General features: G+C 48.7%; 1 protein-coding gene and 1 long non-coding RNA gene across 9 annotated transcripts in view; one reads left to right on the top strand and one right to left on the bottom strand.

The window, feature by feature from the left end:
- Positions 1-23,799, top strand: part of LOC102168148 (uncharacterized) — a 91,253-nt gene that overhangs the window by 40,813 nt on the left and 26,641 nt on the right. The window contains exons 3-4 of one of the 4 annotated variants that reach the window (XR_014837098.1): positions 7,952-8,362; positions 8,590-9,521. The exons of 2 other annotated variants lie outside the window; for them this stretch is intronic. This is a non-coding gene — a long non-coding RNA (uncharacterized LOC102168148). Of the gene's footprint in view, positions 1-7,951; positions 8,363-8,589; positions 9,522-23,799 lie in introns of those variants that run through there. One more of the 4 variants, XR_014837097.1, reaches the window with a different exon arrangement.
- LMO2 (LIM domain only 2) lies at positions 303-21,876 on the bottom strand. 5 transcript variants are annotated; one of them, XM_005661026.3, is made up of 5 exons: positions 21,768-21,876; positions 11,180-11,367; positions 10,433-10,661; positions 6,168-6,383; positions 303-1,331 (listed from the first exon to the last, which is right to left on the bottom strand). In XM_005661026.3, the coding sequence occupies exons 3-5, from the start codon at positions 10,471-10,473 to the stop codon at positions 1,112-1,114; spliced, it is 477 nt and encodes a 158-aa protein (XP_005661083.1). In that variant the 5' UTR covers positions 10,474-10,661; positions 11,180-11,367; positions 21,768-21,876; the 3' UTR covers positions 303-1,111. The 5 variants fall into 5 exon arrangements, with proteins under 5 accessions (XP_005661083.1, XP_084867697.1, XP_005661082.1 ...); XM_085011571.1 differs by lacking the exon at positions 11,180-11,367; XM_005661025.4 differs by lacking the exons at positions 11,180-11,367; positions 21,768-21,876 and adding an exon at positions 10,785-10,991.

The raw sequence follows: 23,799 nt of genomic DNA, 5'->3' as shown, positions 1-23,799 counted from the left end.
CCTTTCTAGGTTACAGGTTTGCCAAAGGCAAAGATCTTGCCTTCTGTTCACTCTCTACAATCCTGAAGTGAAATGCACATTTTGCAATAACAATCTAATTATTCTGTATCCCTCTGAGCTACATGATGACCTGTTACACACTAATTGCTAGTAATATAGAAACGTGCCCAACTCGTACAACCCTAGCCATAAACCCAAGTTTCTATTTGACCTAAAAGTAAATTGCGTATTTATTTCTCCCTTACAATATAAAAAGCCTTCCTGCCATTCCAAATTGTCATTACCAAATAAATAACACTGCATTTTAGTCAGTCATTTTTATTGTTGGCAGGTTTTTTTTTTCACTACACACACCAAATACTTTGATATAATCTAAGATAATAAAATAGTTGAACAACTTTTTTAGGATTTACATTTGTATAGAAACAATCTGTGGAACGCCTCCCCTCAAAACTAAGGTGTCTAAAAACAGTGATTCATCAGCATTGCTTTCAATAATGGTTTGGTTAAAAGTTGCAGTTTTCATTCTCAACTGAAATGTTGTCTCCATGCAGTGCCCCTTGAATCCAAAGCTTAAGGCCTTGGGAAGGTGGCCAAGAAGAGAAGGATGGCCACTCTTTTATCTGTCCCTCCTTTGTGTGGAGGACAGTGATGGGAGCAGGGTGGTCAAAAAAAGCCAGGAAGAAAAGAAATCAACTGCACAGCTCTAGTTTTCAAGGGTCAAAGACACAAGAAGAAATCTTGACAGAACAAGTCCCTCTCTGTGGACGGGAAGTTCCATCGCAATGGCCCAGCACCAGCCCCAACACGCCTCGGCTTCACTAATCGTGTCCGTCATTACCCAGAGGCTGTAGCCGTGGTCCAGCAAGTCTCCCTAAAGGCCAATCGTTTCGTCACATTTAAGTCTTGCCCCCTTGCACGATGTCACTTGGATGTGTATCTTGGTTTTCTCGGTGCCCAGTTAGGGTCTATTGATCATCCTCTAAGAAATGCCTCGGCCCACCCTCAGATCCCCCAAATGCCTACGAGTGAAGACCCGCCACCCCCCCACCTCCCGCCCCGAGACAGTCACTTCGGTGAAACGCCTCCCCGGAGCTCCCGGGGCCTCTGCCTATATCATGCCATTGATCTTAGTCCACTCGTAGATGTCCTGCTCGCACACTATGTCCGAGTTGATGAGGAGGTATCTGTCGCCCACACAGAAGTGCTTCTGACAGGCGGCACACTTGAAACATTCCAGGTGATACACTTTGTCTTTCACCCGCATGGTCATCTCGTAGGCACGGATCCGCTTGTCACAGGATGCGCACAGACCGTCTTGGCCAAAAAGCCTGGGGGAGGAAAAGAGAGAAAAAGCTCAAAAGAGACTGGCAGAGATGAGAGGGCTTGGGGATGGGTTCCGTGATGCTGGCTGGATTTCCAAGACGTCGGGAAGCAAGGAAGAGCTGGGTCCAGACAGATAACCGACTCCTATGTACTTTCCTGGAAGGAAGAGGGTCCTCTGGGGTGAAATGGTATCTGCGGCATTTGTGTTGGCCATAACACCTCATCCCTCTCATGAGCTCTCTCCCTGCCTGCAACAACCACTCTCCTCGCCTTTAGGCTGCCCCAGGCCGCCTCTGTGGAAAAGACTCTCAGCTGAAGCTTTGTAAGAGGGTAGGCATGGCTGGCGTGCCTCCTCCCAGGGGAACTCTCAGGTTTTTTTTGTTTTGGGGGGCTTTTTGCTTTTTTAGGGCCACACCCATGGAAGTTCCCAGGCTAGGGGTTGAATTGGAGCTGCAGCTGCCAGCCTACACCACAGCCGCAGCAATGTGGGATCCGAGCTGTGTCTACGCCATCTGCACCACAGCAATGCTGGATCCTTACCCCACGGAGCAGGGCCAGGGATTGAACCCACATCCTCATGGATACTAGCTGGGTTCGTTCCTGCTGAGCCGCAATGGAACTCCAAAACTCTCAGTTCAGAAGAAGAGCAGGAGGAAACCCCTGGGGGCCCCTTTGAGAGGAAACTGACCAGGAATGCGATGAATTGGGCATCTTTCTGAAGCTCCCAAGATCTATCATATCAACAGCCGCTAATTCCACCCAAGGGGAGGACTGGTTTTGAATGACTCCAAAGGCACAAAGGCCACATGATTGTTCGCTGGGACCCCAGCTCCTGGGAGACAGAGGCAGTTTGAGAGAAAACACGTGGTATAGCTAAGCATGCCTCAGATCTGGAGGACAAGCGACGTCTCTCCATGCCCAATGCAAGATCTTAATTGAAGATCCTTGCTGCCCCGACAGCACGAGTCTCTGGAGAGGCTTCTGACATTGAAACTAAGACCCTCCGAAGCCTCAGTTGGTCAATTACTTCAAGGAATATTCAGTGTCAAGGTGGGAAATGCAATATGGCGGAGCCCAGTGCAGTGGGTCTCAGTGTGGTCCGGGGACCAGCCGCATTTGCACTCGCTGGGAGCTTGTGAGAAATGCACGTTCAGGCCTTCCTGATGGAGGTACTCTGCGGGCGATCCTGAGCACTTCCAGGTGATTCGAATGCAGGCTGAAGTTTGCAAATCAGCCCACAGGCATGGGAATCAGCAGACTCAGACTCAGTCCAGGACTCGCCCTGAGTACCTGAGTGACCCTGGTGAGACCTCCGATTCCTCTGAGCTTATGAAACGGCAGCGCTCATAGCGCCTGCCTCGCCCAGGTGTTAGAAGGATACAATGCATCATGTCAAAGCACCAACAGCCAAGGTCAAGGGCGAAGCCAACTCTGGCTGTGTTTTAACACACCTTGGGGGTATTCCCAAAGGGGCCAGTCTTGCTGCCGGAAGTCATTTCTGCACGTGCCTGATCACATGGCGTGTCAGGGGGTCCTTCCCACCCTTTGGGGGCAGTGTTAGGTAAATGCTTGTTGTTCTTATTAACTTCAAATAGAGAATCAACCGGCACATTCTGAGTGGCCGTAGGGGAGATAAAGGCAGCTGACAAATTTTGAAATGTGTGGGCTACACTAATGGGATCAAGATGTGGTCTGTGAGCAGAGCGCTCCCTGTTACAGCCAGGCCAGCTAGCTTCTCTCCGAATCCCGCTTTCCCTTTGAAGATCCCTTTGAGTGTTTTCGAGGCACCACCTGGGAGCAAACTCATTACTGGGGGAGAACATTTTATCCCGAGGCAGCAAATGGAGGAGCCGTGGGGAGCTGCCACCTTGGCGGTCAGGGAGTAGAAAGGCAGTTCTGGTTTCCTGATCGTTCAGTAAGTTGAGTTGGGGCCGAGCGAGAATCGATGACTCACAAAACCGTGTGCGTGGAATGACGCCAGGCGCCTGGGTGTGTGACCCTTACAGGAGGAGAGCGTTTACTAAAGGGAAGTCGGGGGTAAATTACAACCCACGTCAGGCAGCTAATGAAGGGACGGACCAAGGACTGATGTCTGGGAGACAAGTTCAAGTCCCAGCATCACCTCTAATTAGCCAGGTGCCAATGACATCCTCTGCCCTGGCTCCTGTGTCTTAAGCTGTAGAGCAAGAGACCAGGAAGAGAAGGTCTCTGCAGCCCCTTCCAGCTCTGGTTTGCTGAGACTTTGCCACTCATGAAAATAAGCCAGGACTTGACATCTAAATTGAGTGTTGACCTCTGGCACCAAAATCGGTGCCTTGGGCTGGATGGCCCAGGAGCGGACCTGAAGCCTCATATGACTAAGGATGTGTAATCAGGGGAAATGGGTAGGAGGCAGGAAGCCAGGCAGAAGGGGTGGAAGGCAAGCAAAGTTGCGATCTGGGGCCAAGGGCCTCAGAGGGGAGCTTCGACCTGACCGCGTGGGAACTCTAGGGTGGAAGCTGTGTCTCCAGGCGGCCCTGGCTCCAGGCAAGATTGCAGGACTTTGGTCTCTGGCAGTGTCAGTCATGGGGCAAGGTCAGCTGGGCATCTGCAGGGGTAGTGGGTACACCTCTGGCTTTTAACAGGTGCAGGTGCTGGCAGCTGAAGGTAAACCATGGCCGGGGGTGGCGGGGGCAGGTGCACGACACACACAGATTGGTAAAAAGGAATCTGTGGGGATCTGGGCTGAGCTTTAATATTAGCAACTACTGTTAGGTTCCCAACAAAACCACCTAATAGCCCGGGGTTTATTCCAGTTCTGCACGGGAGTCTCATGAATATTTGAGGCTAAAAGCCTGAAAAAGACTGTAACAGGCAAGTCAGCCACTGGAAATCCTCAGGGGAAGAAGTTCTCCTTGGAGGGCAGGGGAGAAGGATGAACCCCATCACAGGACCCCTTCAACTTGTCTTTTGCCCAGACATACCAAAAATGTTCAGAATGCAAGCAAACAAGTCCATGGCTAAAGGGCCATCTCTGCAGCAAGAAACGATTTTTCTCCTCTGTCAAGAGGTGTCATGTCTTAAGCTTCCTCCTGCCCATTTTAATAACAATAATATAAATATGAAAGGATGGCTGGAAACGCCTGCACTAACACAGAGTTAATTAACATGTTGTCTAGGAATGTAGCAGGGAGAAGAATTATTTCATGTCACCAAGACACAAGTTAATTAACATTGGGCTCTCCCAGACTATTTTTTTTTTTCCTCTCCTTTTTAAAAATGCAAAAGATTAACAAGCCCAGGCAGCACAGGGCTTATTCGTGAATGTTATATAAAACCACAGAGATAGGGAGAAGCCTGGCCTCTTTTGACCTTCCTCTATCTGTACTTCATTTAATAAGATTCAAATGATTTGACAGGGATGTAGTCAGTGGGGGGCGGGGGTGGGGGGGGGGGGCGGTGGGAATCGCCTGCCTGCTTTCTGCACTCTCTTGGCCAACTGGTAGCAAGCAGAATAGGGTCTCTCTTTATTTCAGTTGTTTTCTTGTAACTTCATATAAAATCGATCAAAATTAAAATCACAATCCTTGGAAAGCCTACTTCTTTTCTCTGAACCACCAAATTTGCAAAGACTTTATCAGGGAATTTGGGGTGGGAGTGGGGGAGAGAAAAGCTTATGCTGTCCATCTATCTCTGGGCAAACAGATAAGCTGCCTTCATCATGAAATTGCCTGCATTTTTTTTTTTAATGTAAAATACTCTAAGGCCAAGTTTGGGAGGCAGAGCCAGCTTGGCAGCCAGGGGCACTGGAGTCCAAACACGCTTGCCTGGGTTGGGTGGTCCTCCTGTATTAGGGCTGCATGCTCCACAGACCCTCTGCCTCGGGAAGATGGCAGAAAACTGACAGCTACACAGCTGAGCAGATTTGACAGCAGAGGGCACAGAGTTACCTCCGCAGCAGCTAATGTGAAACTGGAAATGCTTGAACATTCCCGGCAAAGGCACTCATTTGAGTGCTGGAAAATTCATTTAGCCAAACATATGACCCAGAGATGTCCTCAGCGCCTTCTCACTGGGTCTTCCAGAGTTCCCATTTCGCCTTTCCATTCTTCCATCTTTTTGTTCATCAGATGGGAAAAGACCCTTTGATGATGTCATGAGGGTTGGTGACAAGAGCAGCTAACATCTATTTGATACTCATGCACCAAGGCAAGCACTCTCCAGGTACCACCCCCCCAATCCTCACCACCGTCTTGGAAGAAGGCGCTATGACCCCCATTTTACAGATGAGGAAATTGAGGCTTAGGAAGGTTAAGTAAATTGTCTAAGTTCACAGAACCAGAAAGCATTGGTGCCGGGCCTGAGAACCTATGGCTGACTTTGGGGCCTTCCTGCTGCGACAGTCAAATCCTTGGAGAGCCGTGGCAAGACCACGCAATTTTTCTGTTTCTCACCACGTAAGACTGGAATCGTACAAAAGACTATTTCGAACCCTCTACGTATGTTTTGAAGCATTAAACGAGCTCCTAGGAACCCACCCTCCCTCTTAGACACTACAAAGCTCCCAGGTCCTCCGTGCCTTCCTGCTCCCCAGAGGGAACCGCCAACCTGAATTTTGTGTTCATCGTTCTCATCGCCTTTGAAGTCTTCAAATCTGACCGCACAGGACGGTAGCTCTGAGAAGCTGCGCCTCAGACAGAAAGAAAGGCCACCTGACCCTCTGTGGGGGGCAGCTGAGACCCAGCCTGCACCGCCTGACCTCACTGGGACAGGTGACAGGAGCTGGGGGAGACCAGCTTGCCCAGGGGTCCCAGGGGCACCTGCCCAGGGTCCCAGGGGCGCGGAGGGCGGCGGGGACGTACCTGAGATAGTCTCTGCGGCAGAGCTTCCGGCCCAGCTTGTAGTAGAGGCGCCGGCCCACCTCGCCCAGCCGGCAGCCGCAGAGGTCACAGCTGAGGCAGTCCTCGTGCCAGTACTGGTCGATGGCCTTCAGGAAGTAGCGGTCCCCGATGTTCTGCTGGCAGCCTCCGCATGTCAGCAGGGACGGGGGGATCTGCAGCACCTCATCCACTGGCTCCCTGGGAAGAGGGCCGAGCATTAGGGACCACCCCATCTTGGGGAGACAAGCACCCAGGGTGGGGGCGGGGTGTGGTCAGGCATCGCCGGGTGCCCAACAGGGAACCTTATTCAATGGCCTGTCGGTGACATAAGGAGGGGACAGCCTATACCTAAGCCAGGCTGCAGAGAGGCCCCACCAGCTTTGGGTTGGGACGGGAGCGAACTGGACCGTACATCCTACATCCTGTAAGAAGCAAGCGCAGGGTACCAAGAGGCACCCAAGGCGACTGCAGGTTCCCCCCCGGGGGGGGGGCACCTGTGGTCTGTCTTCTTCTTGATCCCCACTCTCCCCTCCCACTCCGTTTCCACATTTCTCCTCTTTCCTTCTCACATACCCAGGACCCAAGGGCACAGCCCAAGCCCAGAGGAGGCACCCAGGACTAAAAGGGTTGCTTGCTGGCAGGACAGTGACTACCTGGAGGGCTAAAAAACTGCAAATCCCCTTTTGCAGCTTCATGCCATCCTGCCTCAAACCCCTCCCACCTGCACAGAAGCAGAAATGAGGAAGAAAGAAGAGAGTGACCCCAAATTCTTTTGGATTGCTTTCTCTTACCAAGAGAAAAATTCCATCAGGATATAATAGGAATTTTCATTATTATTATTATTTTTTTTTACAGAAATTTGCATCCCATGGTCTTACTGAATGGGGGGGGGGGGAATCCCAGGTGTTAATTAAGGCCTTTGTCAGACTTATAAGGGACACCAAAGAGACCTTTCCAGCAAAACTGGTTTGGATGAAGTTGATTTAGGAATGAAAATGGGGAGGGGGCAATGATTATTTTTGAGAGAGTGGAAGGCAATTAATTAAACAGATCCTGAGAGTTCCATCCAGGCAACTGCTAAGAGAGCCTACGATGTGTGTTCTTTCCTTTATAAAGTCATACGGCATCTCCAGTTCACTTTGCTTACCTGGAATCTGACTACTCTTGTTTTACGTTTTAAAAGAAATAACTTTATTTGCCGAAAGAAAGGGAGTGGAAGAAAAGCTTCTTGCACCAGAGGGGACACAGGAAGAACAGAATACCTGTTGATCTTGTAACAATTAACAAGCACTCGTTCAGACTCTCACTCAAACACAAATCTATTTTTCAAAAATCTGTTACGTTCTGCAAAATGTAAGGTCCCCAAAGGGAGTCTCCCCCTCAGTACCCTGAGGATATAAATCTGTGTCTCCTATTTCCGGCTGACACTAACTTACCAGATGACCTTGTCCTGATTGGTCTGGGCCCACAGCACTCAGTGCCCTTTACACTTGGAGATGGTGGGGCTCAGGGCATCAGGGTTGGTAACACGTGCTGACAGCTTTGGGTGACTGTAGCGTGTCCCCCTCCCGGGGACTATTTAGGAATACTGAAACCAAGCCTACACTTCGTAGAGAGAGGATAGTGGTCCTTCGTGAGACTGATCACCTTTCAGAACAAGGAAATGTGACACCCAAACCAGTTTTCTCCTCAAAACTTAAGCCTTTAAATAGTTCTCAGAATTCACTGAAGCCTGACTTGCTTTTCTTTGTTTCCACGGGTTATAGAGAAGGACGTCCATTCTCCCTCCTGAAAAATAATACACCCAGCATCTCCATGTGCCATCAACTCAGAAGCACATCGCTTCCCTTTCCACAGCCCATGGTCTTCCTGTAGGCTTTCAAAAACACTCATGGAACCTCAACACCGCTGGATGCCCTGATGCTGATCCTGCCAACCAACTGCGAAAGAAGAGAATTTGCACTGAGCTGGTGCGACACTGCCCAGAATGAAAATGAACTGCTCTCCTTACTCACAGGGAGGCGGCAGGGGCCCCCGATTGCACAGTAGAGGAAAGCTCTATGTTCATGAATTCTGGCGCTCTTTCTGTCTAAATGTTTCACCAGCATACACCTAGGCAGGTTTCGACGTGTAATTTGGAGATGCTGATCACACCGACCCCAGTTGCACGGACCCAAGTAAGTACACACTGAAGCACCTGGTAGGAGAGTGGTCCACCATAGAAGTGTTATGAAGCCAAAGAGCTACCGTGATGGCCTGAGATGAGATAGCAAAGGACAGGATAAGATATTGGCTCTATCTATCCTTCTATAATTAATGATAATATCACATTATCTTTGGTGGATGTTCCAAGCCAATAACAGAGTAGGAGTCACCCTCTAATTAATATTTTATATTCTCCTAGGGCCTATCTGAATATCACACCTGAAGACATTCGGCCTGGATTTCTGGGATAATTTCTCAACAGTTTCCAAGAAAGGAAAAAAAAAAAAAAATGTGCTGCAGTAATTTCTCAGCTAGCGGGTCCATCTCCCATGAGATAGCGCCTGTCTTCATTGGGCAAAGAGTGAAGCAAAGGCTGGAGGAGAGCATCCTATTCAGCATCCTTCAGTCTGTACCTGCTCCGTTATGAGGTTGGGATGTTCCCATTTTCTCATCTCAGTGAAAAAGCACAAACTTCGAAAAGAGCCAACTTCCTTTAGGGAACTGCAACCTCCAGATTTATCTTGTAATAAAAGGATTAGTGACTAAGTTCTGCTGCTCGAAAAGGCATGAGGCACCTATCAAAGGTAATTCATCCAATTCACTCTCTTATTGTATTACTGTGGTCTCGCCCAGGCTCTGAAAACTCAGGGCTAAGTTGTAACACTAGGTTTGTTTGAAAAGTGAGCAAACTATCCTTTAAACCCAGTGTTTTAGTAGACTTGCACTTTAAAAAGGAATGTTATTTTTCTCCTGAGAATTTAAGGAAGCTGGGTTTTTGTTAGCACAAACCTAGCTCCTTATAGAACTGGCATCTGAACCTTCAAGATTGAATAGTGATGTTTATATTCTCACTGGAGCAGGGTGCTTCCTGTGTTTTATGAGAACACGCTGAGCTTTTATGCTGGTAACTGAGGTATATAAACACCATAGGAGGCTGAAATTGGGAGGGGGTACTTCAATCAGGAAAGCACAATTCTTTTAAGGCAGGAAAAGAAAAGACAACAAAACAAAACAAATGCCTCTTAAAAGCACAAATGGACAAGTCATTAACCAGCTCCTTTGGTCTGTGTAACAAATCCCTTCAAAGGATTAGATGGGGACTTCAAAGGAATAAAAATTCTCAAAACCAGACAGCTAATGAATCTTAAAAGGGCATTTGCGCTGACTGGAAAATGATATCTTAACCAACCCTTTCTCCCCATGGTAACACTAAGGAACGGGTTGGAAGTAAATGTTGGGAAGAGAGGATACTTCAAATCGGTCAGAGGCTCAGAAAACAAATGTGGTTCATTAGCGCTCTGGTTCCCAGACCCCAAACCCTTTGAGGCTGGGATAAAAGCCACGAGGTTCCGCTCCCCAGAAAAATTTCACCTATACACAAAATACGGCATTAACTTTCGAGGTTCAAAGGTCCCCATCGGTGGACCCCGAGGGCAGAGGCGGGTACGTGTATCCAGATTAACTCGGTGTAGCTGCTCTAAAGTCTCTGGAGGCCTGAGTGAGCTCCGAGGTTCACTCTCGCACCCCCCTTAGCCGCCGGTCCCTGGCGCTGCGGGCAGCCGCTCCACCTGCGGACCGGGAAGGGGGCTGTGGGGGTCTTGCGGGGCCTCCACTTGGAACATCTCCCTTTCCAGGACCACACGGACAAAGAGAAAGGGGACTAAGAAGGAATGGGAAGGGAGAAGGGAGCGGGGTCGAGCCCTGAAGGCTCTCGGGACTGCACCTGCGCGCCTCCGAGCTCCCCCTGTGCCTACTCCGGTGTAAACTTTCTGGCCCGCAGTGGCTTCGGGGAGCGTCTCAGGTAGCCGGGAGGGGCCCGCAGAGGCGCCAGACGACCCCCTCTCCCTGCCGCCCGCCGCCCAGCCCCTCTCCCAGGGTCCCGGGAGTCACCCGAGAGGGTGGAGAAGCCCCGCGCAAGGAAGAGGGAGCCAAGGGCACGCGGCGGGCGCGCACCTGGAGCCTTCTCGCCGCCCTCCCCGCCACCCTGCCGCCCCAGGGCGCGAGGCCGTGGACATCGTGGGTAGCAGGGGCGCCACACTTACTCAGACGGGTCCAGGCTCTTCCTCTCGATGGCCGAGGACATTGGGGAGGGAGGTGGCGTGCCAGGCGGCGGGGGCGCTCCCTTTGTGGCGCGGGGCTGGCCGGCTGCCGGGGCTCGGACCCCCTCGGGTGCTCGGGCGCCGCCGCCGCCGCCGCTCCTGCGCCTCCTCTTGCTCCGGCGCTCTGGCGGCGAGCTCGCCCCTCCGCGCTCAAGGACAGTCACCGCGCTCCCTTCAAACGCCAAAGAGAGAGAGCGAATCACCAGGCTGCCGGCGCGCCGCGGCCGAGGCGGGGACCGGGGCGCGCAGCCTGGCCCCGGGCGGCTGCAGCTGCTGCTGCTGCTCAGGACTTAACCTTCCATCCCGGTCCCGCCGCCGCCGCCGCCGCCGCCCGGTCCGGCTGGGCTCGCGCGCCTTCGCCGGCTCCTCACCGCCCGCGGGGATCTTGCGCGCCCGCCCGGAGCCCCTGGCACCTTCGGCCCGGGTCGCGGCGCGCAGCTCGCCGCCGAGGGCAGGGAGGGGGCGGCGGCCTGGGGGCGGGGAGGGCACCGTGCCTCTCTCCCCCGGCTCCCTCCTCTCTCGGGAAGGTCTATTTTCGCTCAGCTTCCCTCTGTCTCTGGTTTCATTTCCTTTTTCCTGATCACGATTCAAATACAATAGAAGGAAATCACATTTAAAGAGACAGCTGCCCGGTCACCCCCCCTCCTTTTTTTTTTTTTAACGGGGCTCCTGGGGATTAGCGATACAAACAGCAGCAGCAGCAGCAGCAGCAGGACTGAGTTGGCTTCTTAAAGGGGCCAGCGTCGGGGACTGAGAGTCGCTCAGTGAACACCTCTCCTTGGAGAGACAGCTGGGTTGCCTCTAAATCATTCTTCAGGGCTTCCCCTCTTCGGCGTTTCCCCTTTGGTTAACGAAGACTGAAAGTAACCAGCGGGCAACTCAAGGAAGAAAAAAAAAAAGACAAGAATGTGAACTAAGCATATACAGAGGTGCGCGCGTTCCGAGTGGCTTTCGCGCCGGTCCGGGGTTCGAGGTCCCAGGTCCGTGGACACCATGCGCGGAGATGCCCCCGAGAGCGCGGCTCTGCTGGCTGCGGGCTTGTGAGTGCGTCCGCGCTCCAGAGAGGTGGCGGGAGCAGCGCGGGCAGAGACCGCACCGGCTGGGTGCGCCTGAGCAGTGCCAGGGGCAGCTAATCCCCGAGGGAGGGTGTTTGGGAGGTTCCAAGCTAGGCTGTCTCCTCTCCCGCTGCTGGCGGCAGGCTGTCCTCCCTCAGCATCTTTCAAAGATCAGACTCCTGCGGTTAAACCGGGGACCATGTAAAGTGCCAAGAAAAGTGCCTCTTCAATGATGGAGAGAAAAACTTGGCAGCCTGTTTTGTCCTGGGTCAGGGAGGGAGAGAGAGGGGCCAGACTGGAGTTCAGATTTCCCCTCCAACATCAAGGGCAAATTCTAAGAAGGAATGCAGAAGGTAAGAGGAGGAGGCTAATAGTCTGCCCTTCCATAGAGAAAAACTTTAGGTCCCTTGGGCCTCATCAGAGTTCCTTGGAAATAATTGCTTTCAGAAATTATTGCTAAAGGCCTCCTTGTGCCTGATACCAGTCACAAGACTTGTAAAGAAACTACCAAGTGCTTTCAGGATCCACGGTTTTATATGAACAGTCTGGATCATGGTCATAGATTTTATCTGTATTTTAAAGACAGCACTGAAGGGCCTGGATGAGCCCTGAAAGGTGGTGATTGAACTCAGAAGTACATCCCTGTACACCTCATTTTCCCTCTTCAGAACTGATCCTCCCTAATTTCTCACAAGTATAACCATTGTCTGCATGCCCTTGTCTTTTCCTTATCTTCATGTCCAAAGCTTGTGTCCCTATGGGTGTAATTAAAGTCTCTCCCGATCTCTAACACTTGGGGGGTGTGCTTGCGTGTGTGTGTGTGTGTGTGTGTGTGTGTGTGTGTAAGAGAGAATGCGCCAGCCTTACGGGCAGCTTAGGGTCCAACTCAAGACCTTCAGTCTCTAAAAAGACCTCCTGCTCAGACCCTTATTTTTAATTAAAAAGGGGAAAGCTCCTAGAGTTGTTAGGCCAGCCTAAAGTATGTGATAAACATGTAACTTACGACTCTACAATCAGAAATGAAAATAAACATACAGGTTGTAATGGGCAGTTCACCTACCCATAACCAGTCAGTGTGGTGGTTAAATGCCAGGACTTGGGAATCAGACTACCTGGGTTTGTTTTAGGCTCTTACTTAACAGCTGGGGTGGCCTGTCTAGGAAAGGTACTTGATGTGAGGAGGCAGTATTGGGTAATGGCTCCAGAGTCAGATGCCTGCATTCCAACCCACTGTTTTCTGCCTGCGTGAACCTGGTTGAACAGCAGGACTTTAAATTCCCAGGATCCTCATCTGTCAGACGGGGGTGCCTGAAACCTATTACATGGGTTGTTGTGTGGATTGAATGAGCAAATGCTTGCACTGTGTCCTGTAGACTTTTGATGGGCTGGGGTAATAATAGACATAAGATTACATGCACGGAAAGCACTTGGTGTATATTAAGCGCTCATAAATGGCAGCTGCTATGTTATAGCAGAATACCGTTGCGAAAATTTAAAAAGAGTTGAAATTAAATTTAAAGGTTAAAATGGGAGTTAAAAACAAGAATTTCCCACCCAAAGCTTAAAAACGATCCCATTTTTAAAAAGCAAGCAGCGTGGTCCTTCACCTCACCTCCTATTGCTCCTACGTAAAACATATGTGCATTTTCCACTTTAATCTTAGTGACTACATGGTACGTTTGCATCTGCTTGCTTTTATTAAATCTGATAAGTTGCTTCCTTCTTTGCTATATGGTTTTGCATAGGGCTCAAGTTAGTTGTTAAATTAAATATAGCCTCGGGTTCCAGGAGGTAACCTCTGAATGGCAACTTTGGGGCATGAAGTTTCCTTTTAATAATATGTTTCTGTTTTGACCCAAGTATGTAAAGAAAGAGCAATTACTGCCGATGACTTTGGGTCAGTTTCTTATCTTTCACCACTCTTTGGGGAGAACTTCCTTAGAGAAAGTGAATATTTGAAATGGTATCTTAAGATTTCAATTTCACACACAGTGGCTGTAAGAAATAACTGCCTACTGGTGAGATTTCATTTCTATTCAATGGGCAATTAAATTGCTCAAATTTAAGCTTTGCATTTAGGATCAAGTCTCAAAATGCGTTTTTATTATGAATCGTTTCAAAGCAGATATGACCTTATTGCACCCTTCCACAGCAACCTTAGGCCTTATGTAGAAGAGGGACTCAATAACCAAGAGGAAATTCGAACATGTAAAATGGCTCTTGAGAGTTGGGGAAATCCGTACTTGATTCCTACCCAGTGGGATTGCGGTTTAATTCTTTTTACTCTCCTCCACCTCCTTGCAAACCTTAAAATACCCTAAAATTTAGAAAATTTCCCAATTTTCCTCCCTGAATGTGCATGTCAGAGGAAGACTGAATCAGTTGGCATATGATGAATCTGACTCTAGGGGGATTACTTTCTTCCTGTTGGCATTTTCTATTCTTTTTCCTTATTACCTTTACAATTGTTTTCTCAGGAAGAGCAGTTTCAAGTGACTAAAGCCACATGTCTTTGCTAAAGTGGACTTCTAATAGATAGGAAAATGCAAATGTCATTGGGAAAATGCCAAGAATGACAACTCACTTCTTTATTTTTTTTTTTCTAACCATTAGAAGCCAAGTTGCATCATATGACGTGAGTTGTGACATTCACATATAAGAGCAAAAATAAAGACGTGCCTTATTTTGCCTTCGGTTCCCATGCAAGATTCTCTAAACAAGTGTCACAGGTATCTGCCTCCCAAACTCATTGCAGAACATTTCAGGACATGTTGATGGGTAGTTTCAGGATGTTAGACCTATTAGCAACCATAGTGATAAATAAATCAGGTTTCCTATATAGTAGAAAAGAGCCCTCAGAATCTAAAAGAACAAAAACCAAAAAAAACTCCTGTTATCAACTGAGTTTAGGAGAATGATCATCAGTGTCAGAAGGCATAGCTCAGCGGTTGACTAGCTGTGTGACTTGGGGGAAGTTACTTCACCTCTCCGAATCTCAGTGTCTATATCTGCCAAATGGAGTAACAGGAACACCCAGCAGGGCTGCGACTAGGATGAGGCCACTGGGATGCCTGCTCACTTCACAGGAGTTTTAAGAGGGTTCAACAGGATAATGTGTGTAAAAATGCTTTGCACGGTGATGGTGCGTAATGTGTGTTCAGAACTGACACCTGCTGTTATTACTCTTTTCGCAGTGGTCCTCCCCACTGTATCAGGAAGCTACCATCTCCTAGCTAGTCAGGACACCTGCCAAAGAATGCTGAGACGGGGTGCTATAGAAAGAGCTAAAGCGTGCCTGAGACATGGGCGGGCCTCAGGCTTGGGGAGCCCCTGCTTTTCAACCAGAATATAGGACTGTGCCCATTTACCCGGGTAGGCTACTGAGAGCTTCGTTGCTTCCCTACCACATTGCCTGCTTTTCGGCTGCATCCCTGACTTTAGTCGTCTGATTTTCTCTTTGCCAATAGCTTTAACATCATCTTTTACAACTAAGATGAGAGGCAAAATCAGGTGCTGAAACAACTGCCCCCAAGTGCCACAGCATGTCCTAGTGGAAGGAGCCTCTGGGAATGTTGATTTCCCTGTTTGCTCCTTGGAGCAGTAGGGGTTCAGAAGGGCCCCTCTGGTAGGCTCTACCTGCACCGGCTCCAACCGCAGCAGCTCTGCATGTTCTGACCTTGGGCATGTTGTTGAACCACTCTGGACTTTAGCTCCTGCATCTGTAAAATGGGCATATTCAGAGTACCTATCTCATGGAGCTGCTATAAAGATCCTGTGAAATGAAATTATAAGGTGCTTGGGAAAGCGAATAGCACATTGTAAGCGTCTATGGAAGGTTTTGCAGAGAGATTCCAGTTTTAAAATATTTGAACACCCATTGGCAAGTCAGAGCCCCTTTGGTGGACAAGTCAAATGAGACATGGAATCAACAGCTCCTTCTTCTCCTTCTGCTCCCATGACATCCTCCCCCACCTTCTCTCTTGGGTAGCAGGTCTTGAAATCATTTGCTGCTCCGAGTCCAAGGGGGCAGTCAGAGCTGGGTGGGCTGACTCTCGGAGCTGTCCCGGTGCCCTTCGTTCATACGATCCGTTTCCTCCCTTTAGCTACTCAGAGGCAGCCCTACCTGCGTGACACACCGCAATGCCTGGGACCCTGGAACAGCACATTTGAAACCCAAGCTCCTTTCTGTGGCCTAGAAAGCCCTATACTCTCTGACCCGACTACCCTTGCACCACAACCCCGTCACTCTCTCTGTTCCAACCACACTGACCTTTTCTCTATTCCTTAAAATAAACCAAGCCAGCTCCTCCTGGAGGGCTTTGCTCTTGCTCTTTCCTCTGCCTGAGGTGCTCTTCCTTTAGGCGATCCTATGGCTCCCATGTACTTCATTCAGATTCAAATATATCCTCAAAAGAGCCTTTTAAAAACCCACTTCTCATCATTCTCCATCCCCCTTATCCTGCTTTATTTTTCTTCCTAGTATCATCATTCCTTCCACTTTGCTGCATATGCATTTGCTACAAATGTACCCTACATACAAAGGGTTTGGTTTTGGCCTTTCTTCCCAGTTAGAATGCAAACTTGGAGTTCCCATCGTGGCTCAGCAGTTAACAAACCCGACTAGCATCCATGAGGATACGGGTTCTATCCCTGGCGTCACTCAGTGGGTTAAGGATCCAGTGTTGTCGTGAGCTATGGTGTAGGGCACAGATGCAGCTCGGATCCTGCGTTGCTGTGGCTGTGGCATAGGCCAATGGCTACAGCTCCAATTTGACCCCTAGCCTGGGAACCTCCATATGCTGTGGGTGTGGCTCTAAAAAGACAAAAAAAAAAAAAAAAAAAAAGAAAAGAAGAAAGAAAGAAAGAAAGAAAAAGAATGTAAACTCCATGAGAATAGAAATTCTTTGTGACTTGTTCCCACTTGTGTCTTCAGGACCTAGAATGTGCCTGGCACATGGCAGGCCTTCAATAACTATTCACTGAATGCATGAATAAATGAATGAACAAGTGACAGCCCTACTCCCCTTGGCCAAAGCATGTCTGCACTGTGCTCTCAAGGTAGACGTTCAGGAGGAACTTGAAGATCTCTTGTCTTCCCCAAGCATCGCTTTTGGGAGAAGATGAGGACCCAGATACCAGTGAGATTCAGACCCAAGAGTTTGGTTTGGGAAAGAGAGCAGGCTCTCCAGGAACACTCAGATACAGGCGGTATTCGGTATCAGGAAGCAACAAGCCCCCCTCCCTGCCTCAGCCCTTTGAAACTTCATTCTCCGCTGCAGGGCCCCCAGGCCCACACGGAGATGTGGCTACAGTGCACCAATGTATAGAAGGCAGACAGGTATATGGGTAAAGGCACAGGCTTTGGAGATAGGCAGGCTTATGTTTTAGTCCTGGCTCTTTCAGCTACGTGGTTTTAGGCAAATTATTTGACAGCTCTGAGCCTCAATTCTGTCACGTGTAGAATGGGGATAATTATATCTTCATCACAGGGCTGGAGGAATAAAATGAGATCATGCATGCCAAATGCTTAGCACAGTGCTCAATGGACAGCAGCTATTATTAGAATTAATTAAGCAAAGAAAACCTCAGAGGAGGATAGTCAACCAGGCCTTTCCCGACTGAACGTAGGTGGATAACTGGAGTTCTGGCACAACAAGGGCTCAGCCCAAGCAGGTGGGGTCCTTGTCTGGAGGACTCTTGCCTTATCTTACCTGCTTTGGCAACTCCCAACCCCCATGGGACAGGCGGGTTAGACTTGTAGATGCCTGGCCCAGATTCATGCTCAGGAAGGGGACATAAAAAGATGGTATCAGGAGCCTGTGTGGCCACTGGCTCTTTAGAACTGGGGGTCTCTGGTCTGAGACCTTGCACTCCAGACAGGTCTTCCACTGGAGGAGGGGACGGGATGTGGCAGGGGAAGCAGTGTTTTCTGGCACTCATGGCTAGCTGAGGGCACTGACCTTGGCAGGGAAGGAGATTCTGACCTTCCTGATGACACTTGACTTCCTAAGTTTCAAACTTCAGTGGGAAAGGAGTTCCTGTCATGGCTCAGTGGTTAACGAATCTGACTAGGAACCATGGGGTGGCTGGTTCGATCCCTGGCCTCGCTCAGTGGGTTAAGGATCCAGCATTGTTGTGAGCTGTGGCGTAGGTTGCAGAGGCGTCTTGGATCCTGTGTTGCTGTGGGTCTGGCGTAGGCTAGTGGCTACAACTCTGATTCGACCCCTAGCCTGGGAACCTCCATATGCTGTGGGTGCGGCCCTAAAAAAAAGATAGAAAAAAAAAGAAAAAGACAAACTTCAGTGGAAAGGAAACTTGTGTGTGATGCTTCTAGCAATATCTATTGCTAAGGGATATCTATTGTTTCAGTCCAAACCAGGGAAAGAGCTGCTTGCTTCTTCCAGCCAGTTTTCCCTGCTTCCCTTCAGCTGTTCCTCATGTATCTGGCTGCCAAACAAGCCCAGCTTCACTGTCACCATTCTGTTCAAGGACTTGCAATGGCTCCCTACTGCCTCTGACCATTGGCAAGTAGCTTAACCACTTGGGGCCTCGATTTTCTTACTTGATAGAGGAAAGAGGTGGCCTGGAGGTTAGAACTGCAGCTCCGTGTGTGATTCTGTTCTTCTAGCAGATCAAGACTAAACTCCGCATGATTCCATTAAAGGCGCCCTGTGATCCTGTCCACACCTTTGAATCAACTTCATATCCTGATGATTAGAGCCTGACCTTCCCACCAGCCAAGCTGCTCCTCCTTGACCTCCAGCACCCTGTTCATGCCTACTTCTCTGCCCTGTCTTATTCTGTTCTTCCTCCCTGGAAAGTTTGCTTTGTCTGTGCTTCAAAACTTTGGTGCTAGAGTACTAGAGTGGTTAAGAATAGAGATAAGTAAACCTGGTTTCTAGTCTCCACTTTACAACTGACTATCTGGGTAATTAATCTTAGGCAAATCTCTGTGCTTCAGTGCTTGCAATGATAAAATAGAAGCAATGATAAATACAAGGCTAGGAGGCATAGCTGAGATAATGTACATGGCACAGAGCCCCTGGCACACAGTAAGTGCTCAGTAAATGGCAGTCATTACTGTGGTTGCTGCCAGATCCTCCCCAGTCTGCTCTGCCTCTCCAAATTGTGTCTCACCCTGGACCCTGCTCAAGCCACATCTTTGCTCTGAAGGTTTCTCTGTCCCCTGACCTCAACTCCTTCCAGCTCTTGGCTTTAGGGCCTGGTTGGGTGCTCCTGAGACCCTGCCTTGCAGTGCAATGATTTTATGTGTGCCACACAATCGTCCCACCTCTTAAGTGACTTACGTTACGTTCTTAGAGGAGAGAGGCCATGGTTTTCATTTTTACTAGCTCCCAAGGTACTAATATAAATTTGGAGATCCTCAGTAATTCTCCTTTTGAATTAAGGGCTTCAAACATCACATCCATGCTGTCAATTTCCCAATTCCTAGCTTCACACTGACCTTCATTAAGACCTGTGGGTCTCCCCAGAATCAGTATTGAGGATGACCCATGAACTGTCAACCAGAAACCTCTTAAAAACCTGATAACCCAAAACGATAAAACTCTTAGAAGAAAAAATAGCAGAAAAACTATAGGACATTGGAGTCGCCAATGGTTTCTTGGCTATGACACTAAAAGCACAGGCTACCAAATTAAAAACAGATAAATTGGAGTGTAGTCAAAGTTAAAAACGTTTGTGCATCAAAGGACAGGATCAAGAGATTGAAGACAGCCTATGGAATGGGAGGAAATACTTGCAAATCACATATGTGATAAGAGGTTAATATCCAGCATACATAAAGAATTCCCACAATTTAACAGCAAAAAAAAACAAACAACTCAATTAAAAAATGGGCAAAAGACTTGAAGAGACAGTTCTCTAGAGAAGATATACGGGTGGCCAAGAAGCACGTGAAAAGATGTTCAACATCACTAATCATTAGAAAAATGCAAAACAAAACCACAATAAGATACCACTTTATAACCCATTAGGATGGCCACTATCCCCAAAACAGAAAATAACAAGTGCTGACAAAGATGTGTAGAAATTGCAACTTTTGTGCTCTGCTGGTGGGAATATAAAATGGTGCCTGTGTTATGGAACCCAGCATACAGGTTCCGCAATAAATTATAAATAAATTATAAATAGCGTTACTATATGAGTCATCGGTTCCACTTCTGGGTATATGCCAATGAACACACATGCACACAATGGAATATTATTCTGCCTTAAAAAGAAATTCTGACGCTATAGCATGGTGAGACTTGAGCACATTATGCTAAGTGAAACAACCAGTGACAAAAGGGCAGACCATATGATTCCACTCATGTGAAGTTTCGAGAATAGTCAAATTCATAGAGATGGAAAGTAGGATGGGGGCTGCCGGGGGCTGGGGGAGTGAAGAGTTATTGCTCAATGGGTGCAATGTTTCGGTTCAGAAAGAATAAAAAAAAGTTCTGGGTGTTATAGTTGGGGCCTTAGTGGAAACGAACCTGACTAGCATCCATGAGGATGCGGGTTCCATCCCCAGCCTCCCTCCGTGGATTAAGGATCCGGCGTTGCTGTGGCTGTGGTGTAGGCTGGCAGCTGCATCTCCGATTCGACCCCTAGCCTGGGAACTTCCAGATGCTGTGGGTGCAGCCCTAAAAAGGCAAAAAAAAAAAAAAAAAAAAAAAAAGAAAAGAGTTCTGGGGATGGATGGCGGTGATATTTGCACAGCCATGTAAATGTGCTTAATGCCACTGAAGTATATACTCGGGAGTGGTTCAAATGGTAAATTTCATGCTCTGTATATTTTACCACATGAGCACACACACATGCACACAAACCTAGTAAAAGTTAAAGATGTTACCCTAGGCTCACAGCTGTCCAACATGCAGAATTTTACCTGTCATCTCAGACAGCTCACAGGCTTCTCAGGTATCACCTATCGACCCATTTAACACCCCTAGTGTTATGGTGAAGCCAGTCCCCTGAGCTCTGAGACATTCCTCAGGTCCCCCAGGGCAACCCCTGCCCACTTGGACCTCTGACAGCAGTGCCGGTCCTTGACTTACAGAGGACCTGCTTTGCAGGAGCCCATCAGGCCCCAAGGATGGGGAAAGGGTGCAGTTGGTGATGATGCACAAAAACCTCCTAAAAGGGACCCAGTGCTCATAGAGATGGATACCTCTGCCCTGCCTCTGAGAAGCCAAGGCTTAGAGTGCAGCCGGCACAGGCTCCCTTTTGGGTGGTGATGGCAGGAGTGGCGGTGGGGGTGCTTTTCAGGTACGTAGAGCATCTCTCACACCCCCCTCAGGCCACAGCCCCTTGCCAAAGGCCCCCAGGATGCTCATGGACCAGCTCAGCTCCTCTCATGCTTTCAGCTACAGTACTTCCCATCACATTGCAGGAGGCCGCCTTGGGTCATATCTTGCAAAAGAAGCGCTATTAAAAACTATTCCATTTGTATTTCTTGCGTGGCTCTCCATCTGGAAATATCTTTTATCTGGCAACTTTTGCAAAGCGAACTGAATCTTGAAGGGGATCCTGGCAGGTTTATGCTGGCCTCTCTATCACTCCAAGAAGTCATTTCCATGCTAACCTTTAGCAGGGTCGAGTAATCGTGACTTGGTATCGGAAACAAGACAGGCATCAGACCCTGAGGCATCTTTTTAACCTTGAAAACATCCACTTGGAGGGCAAGAGCGAAATCTGGAAGATTATACACACTCCTGGCTCAAATGTGACTTCTTCAGGGAAGCAGCTCCCCCCCACACCGCTGCCCTTCCAGCCCCCCCTCCCCCCGTCTCTTGTGACTAAATTAGGACCTACCATTAGATGACCTCACTCCTAGATTTTTTAAATTGTTTTTTCCTTTTTCTTTTGCTTTTTTATTTCTCTAAGTATAGTTGATTTACAGTGTTGCGTTAGCTTCTGGTATACAGCAAAGTGATTCAGTGTTTGGTTTGGTTTTGTTCAGATCCTTTTCCATTATAGGTTATTACAAGATACGGAATAGAGTTCCCTGTGCTGTACAGGAGGTCCTTGTTGTTTTTCTGCTCACTCTCTGTTTGGATCACAATTTGTAAGTCTACCTGGTGTGGTTATTAATTGCTGCTTGGCTCCCCCCAGGACTCCAAGCTCCGTCTGCTTGGAATTGAATCCAAGCGCCTAGCCCAGCACGTAGTAAGGACCCAATAATTATTTATTGAAGGAAGGAATAAAACTCATCTTACCTGCCTCTCCACCAGGTACTTCAAGTCCAGGTTGAAAAATATCTTTCCAGAACCGCTGTTGCTGAAAGAAAATGAGAGGAACTCTCCGGCAGGCAGCTAGAAGTAGAATGGGGGGGCGGTGAAAAAAAGAGTTCTTTATCGTCAGTTAGAGGAATGTTTCCACAGGTCCCTGATAAACTAGGGACAAATACCCCCAGGCTCTCTGATAGCCTGAGTGTCCTTGATAGTGTGGCTGGGTGGGGCAGGCTGGGCTTTGGCATCAGGGCAAAGGGATGGATTCTAACGGTTTCTTCACTGGTTGAAAAGTCTGCTTCCTGCCCAACTTTTTTTTTTTTTTTCTCTTCGTTATGTACCAGCTCAGCTTATATTGTGAAGAAGTGGCCCTGTTCCCCAAATGAGTGGAGGCCGGTAGACAGGAGCGGTGCTTATCGCTGCTGCCGGGCCTTTCAGTTGGATGGGCCGGGGGCTCTGAGAAGGGGAGTGTCCTGTTTGTGCCTCACCCTCTGCACATCTCACAGCCCTTTGGGTCTCAGAAATTCCCCCCTCCCAGCCCACCGACTTAGACGGGGCACGTAGCCAGGCTCCCATTTGATAGGGGAGCGTTATTAGGCCAACGTCCTTCCAAATCTGAATGCTGCCTAAACGAGAGAGCCATGGGGCCATCTTCATTGGACTCTGGCATTCATGTTCACAAGAAGCTCTCTCGAGAATTTACTTTTCAAGAAGAAGAGTTTTGTTGGGCAAAAATCAACTCAGAGGCTATATTCATTACCTACTAAGTGGTACTTTTGGGCTTTGTCTTTGGAGTAATTCCAACAGAAGATTGCAGTTAGGAGCAGATGGACCTGTGGTGGTACACAGTAGCTGCCTTTTATTGAGCACATACTATGTGCCAGGAATTTTATATGTTTTATCTTATTTAATCTTAATATAACCTTCTGAGGTGAGTAATAGTATTCTTCCAATTTCACAGATAAGGAAAATGAAGGTCACAGGAGTTCAATAACTTGCTTAGGGTCACCCAACTCCATAAGCATGGGAAATGGGATCTGCACCCAGGTCTTCTGACTCTGTATCCTCACCTTTTCTCACCACGTCGGTGTTTCCTTGCCTTCCCACATTCACTGTTGGCAGCACACAGTCTCAGGCCTGCACCGACGTCATGAGATCAACATACCTGGGGGCCTCAGAAAGTTCCTGGACATCCAATCTAAAGTCGCCCCCCCCCCGCCAGGCACTAACAGCACTATTTTATTTTCATCACTCTACTGATCACTCTCTGATGCTTTCTCATTTATGAATTTGCGTATAGTCTTTCTTCCCCACTAAGTGACAAATTCCATAATTGCAGGGAGAAGATGCCCAAAGTTTTATCTCCAGAATCCTAGATGTGGGTAGAACCTCGGAAGTATTCAGTACATATTTATTGAATATCTTGGTAGACGTTGTCCAAAACATTGTGTTGGGAAGGATCCTGAGTCTGGACCCAGGTTCAGAGAAGAGAATTATTTTTGAGTTCTAGTGTCTCCCAAGGCCGTGGGGGTGAACAAATGTTGGCATTCATGCCACATCTTTGCCACTCCAGGGAGAGAAACTCAATCCTAAGAAAAGTAAGTGCAAGGTGACATCGTAAGTCATAGGAGAGCCAGGTACAGTGGCATCCCTTCCTTCAAGGACCTTTATCTCTGACTTGGGAAGTCAAAGTGAATGCATTTGTGATGGAGAACAGACACATGATCAACAGCGAGGTGATGATCAAAAATGCAATCAGGAGTTCCCGTCGTGGCACAGTGGTTAACGAATCCGACTAGGAACCATGAGGTTGCGGGTTCGGTCCCTGCCCTTGCTCAGTGGGTTAACGATCCGGCGTTGCCGTGAGCTGTGGTGTAGGTTGCAGACGTGGCTCGGATCCTGCGTTGCTGTGGTTCTGGCATAGGCCAGTGGCTACAGCTCCGATTGGACCCCTAGCCTGGGAACCTCCATATGCCGCAGGAGCGGCCCAAGAAGTGGCAAAAAAACAAAAAGACCAAAA

This window comes from Sus scrofa, chromosome 2 (assembly GCF_054392235.1).
Source record: "Sus scrofa isolate SSC_HxYL_T2T_F1_AM1 chromosome 2, Sscrofa_HxYL_maternal_Yorkshire_Landrace_v2.0, whole genome shotgun sequence".
NCBI lineage: Eukaryota > Metazoa > Chordata > Mammalia > Artiodactyla > Suidae > Sus > Sus scrofa.
The sequence above is the reverse complement of the archived record's forward strand: the minus strand, read 5'-3'. Positions and strand labels throughout refer to the sequence as shown.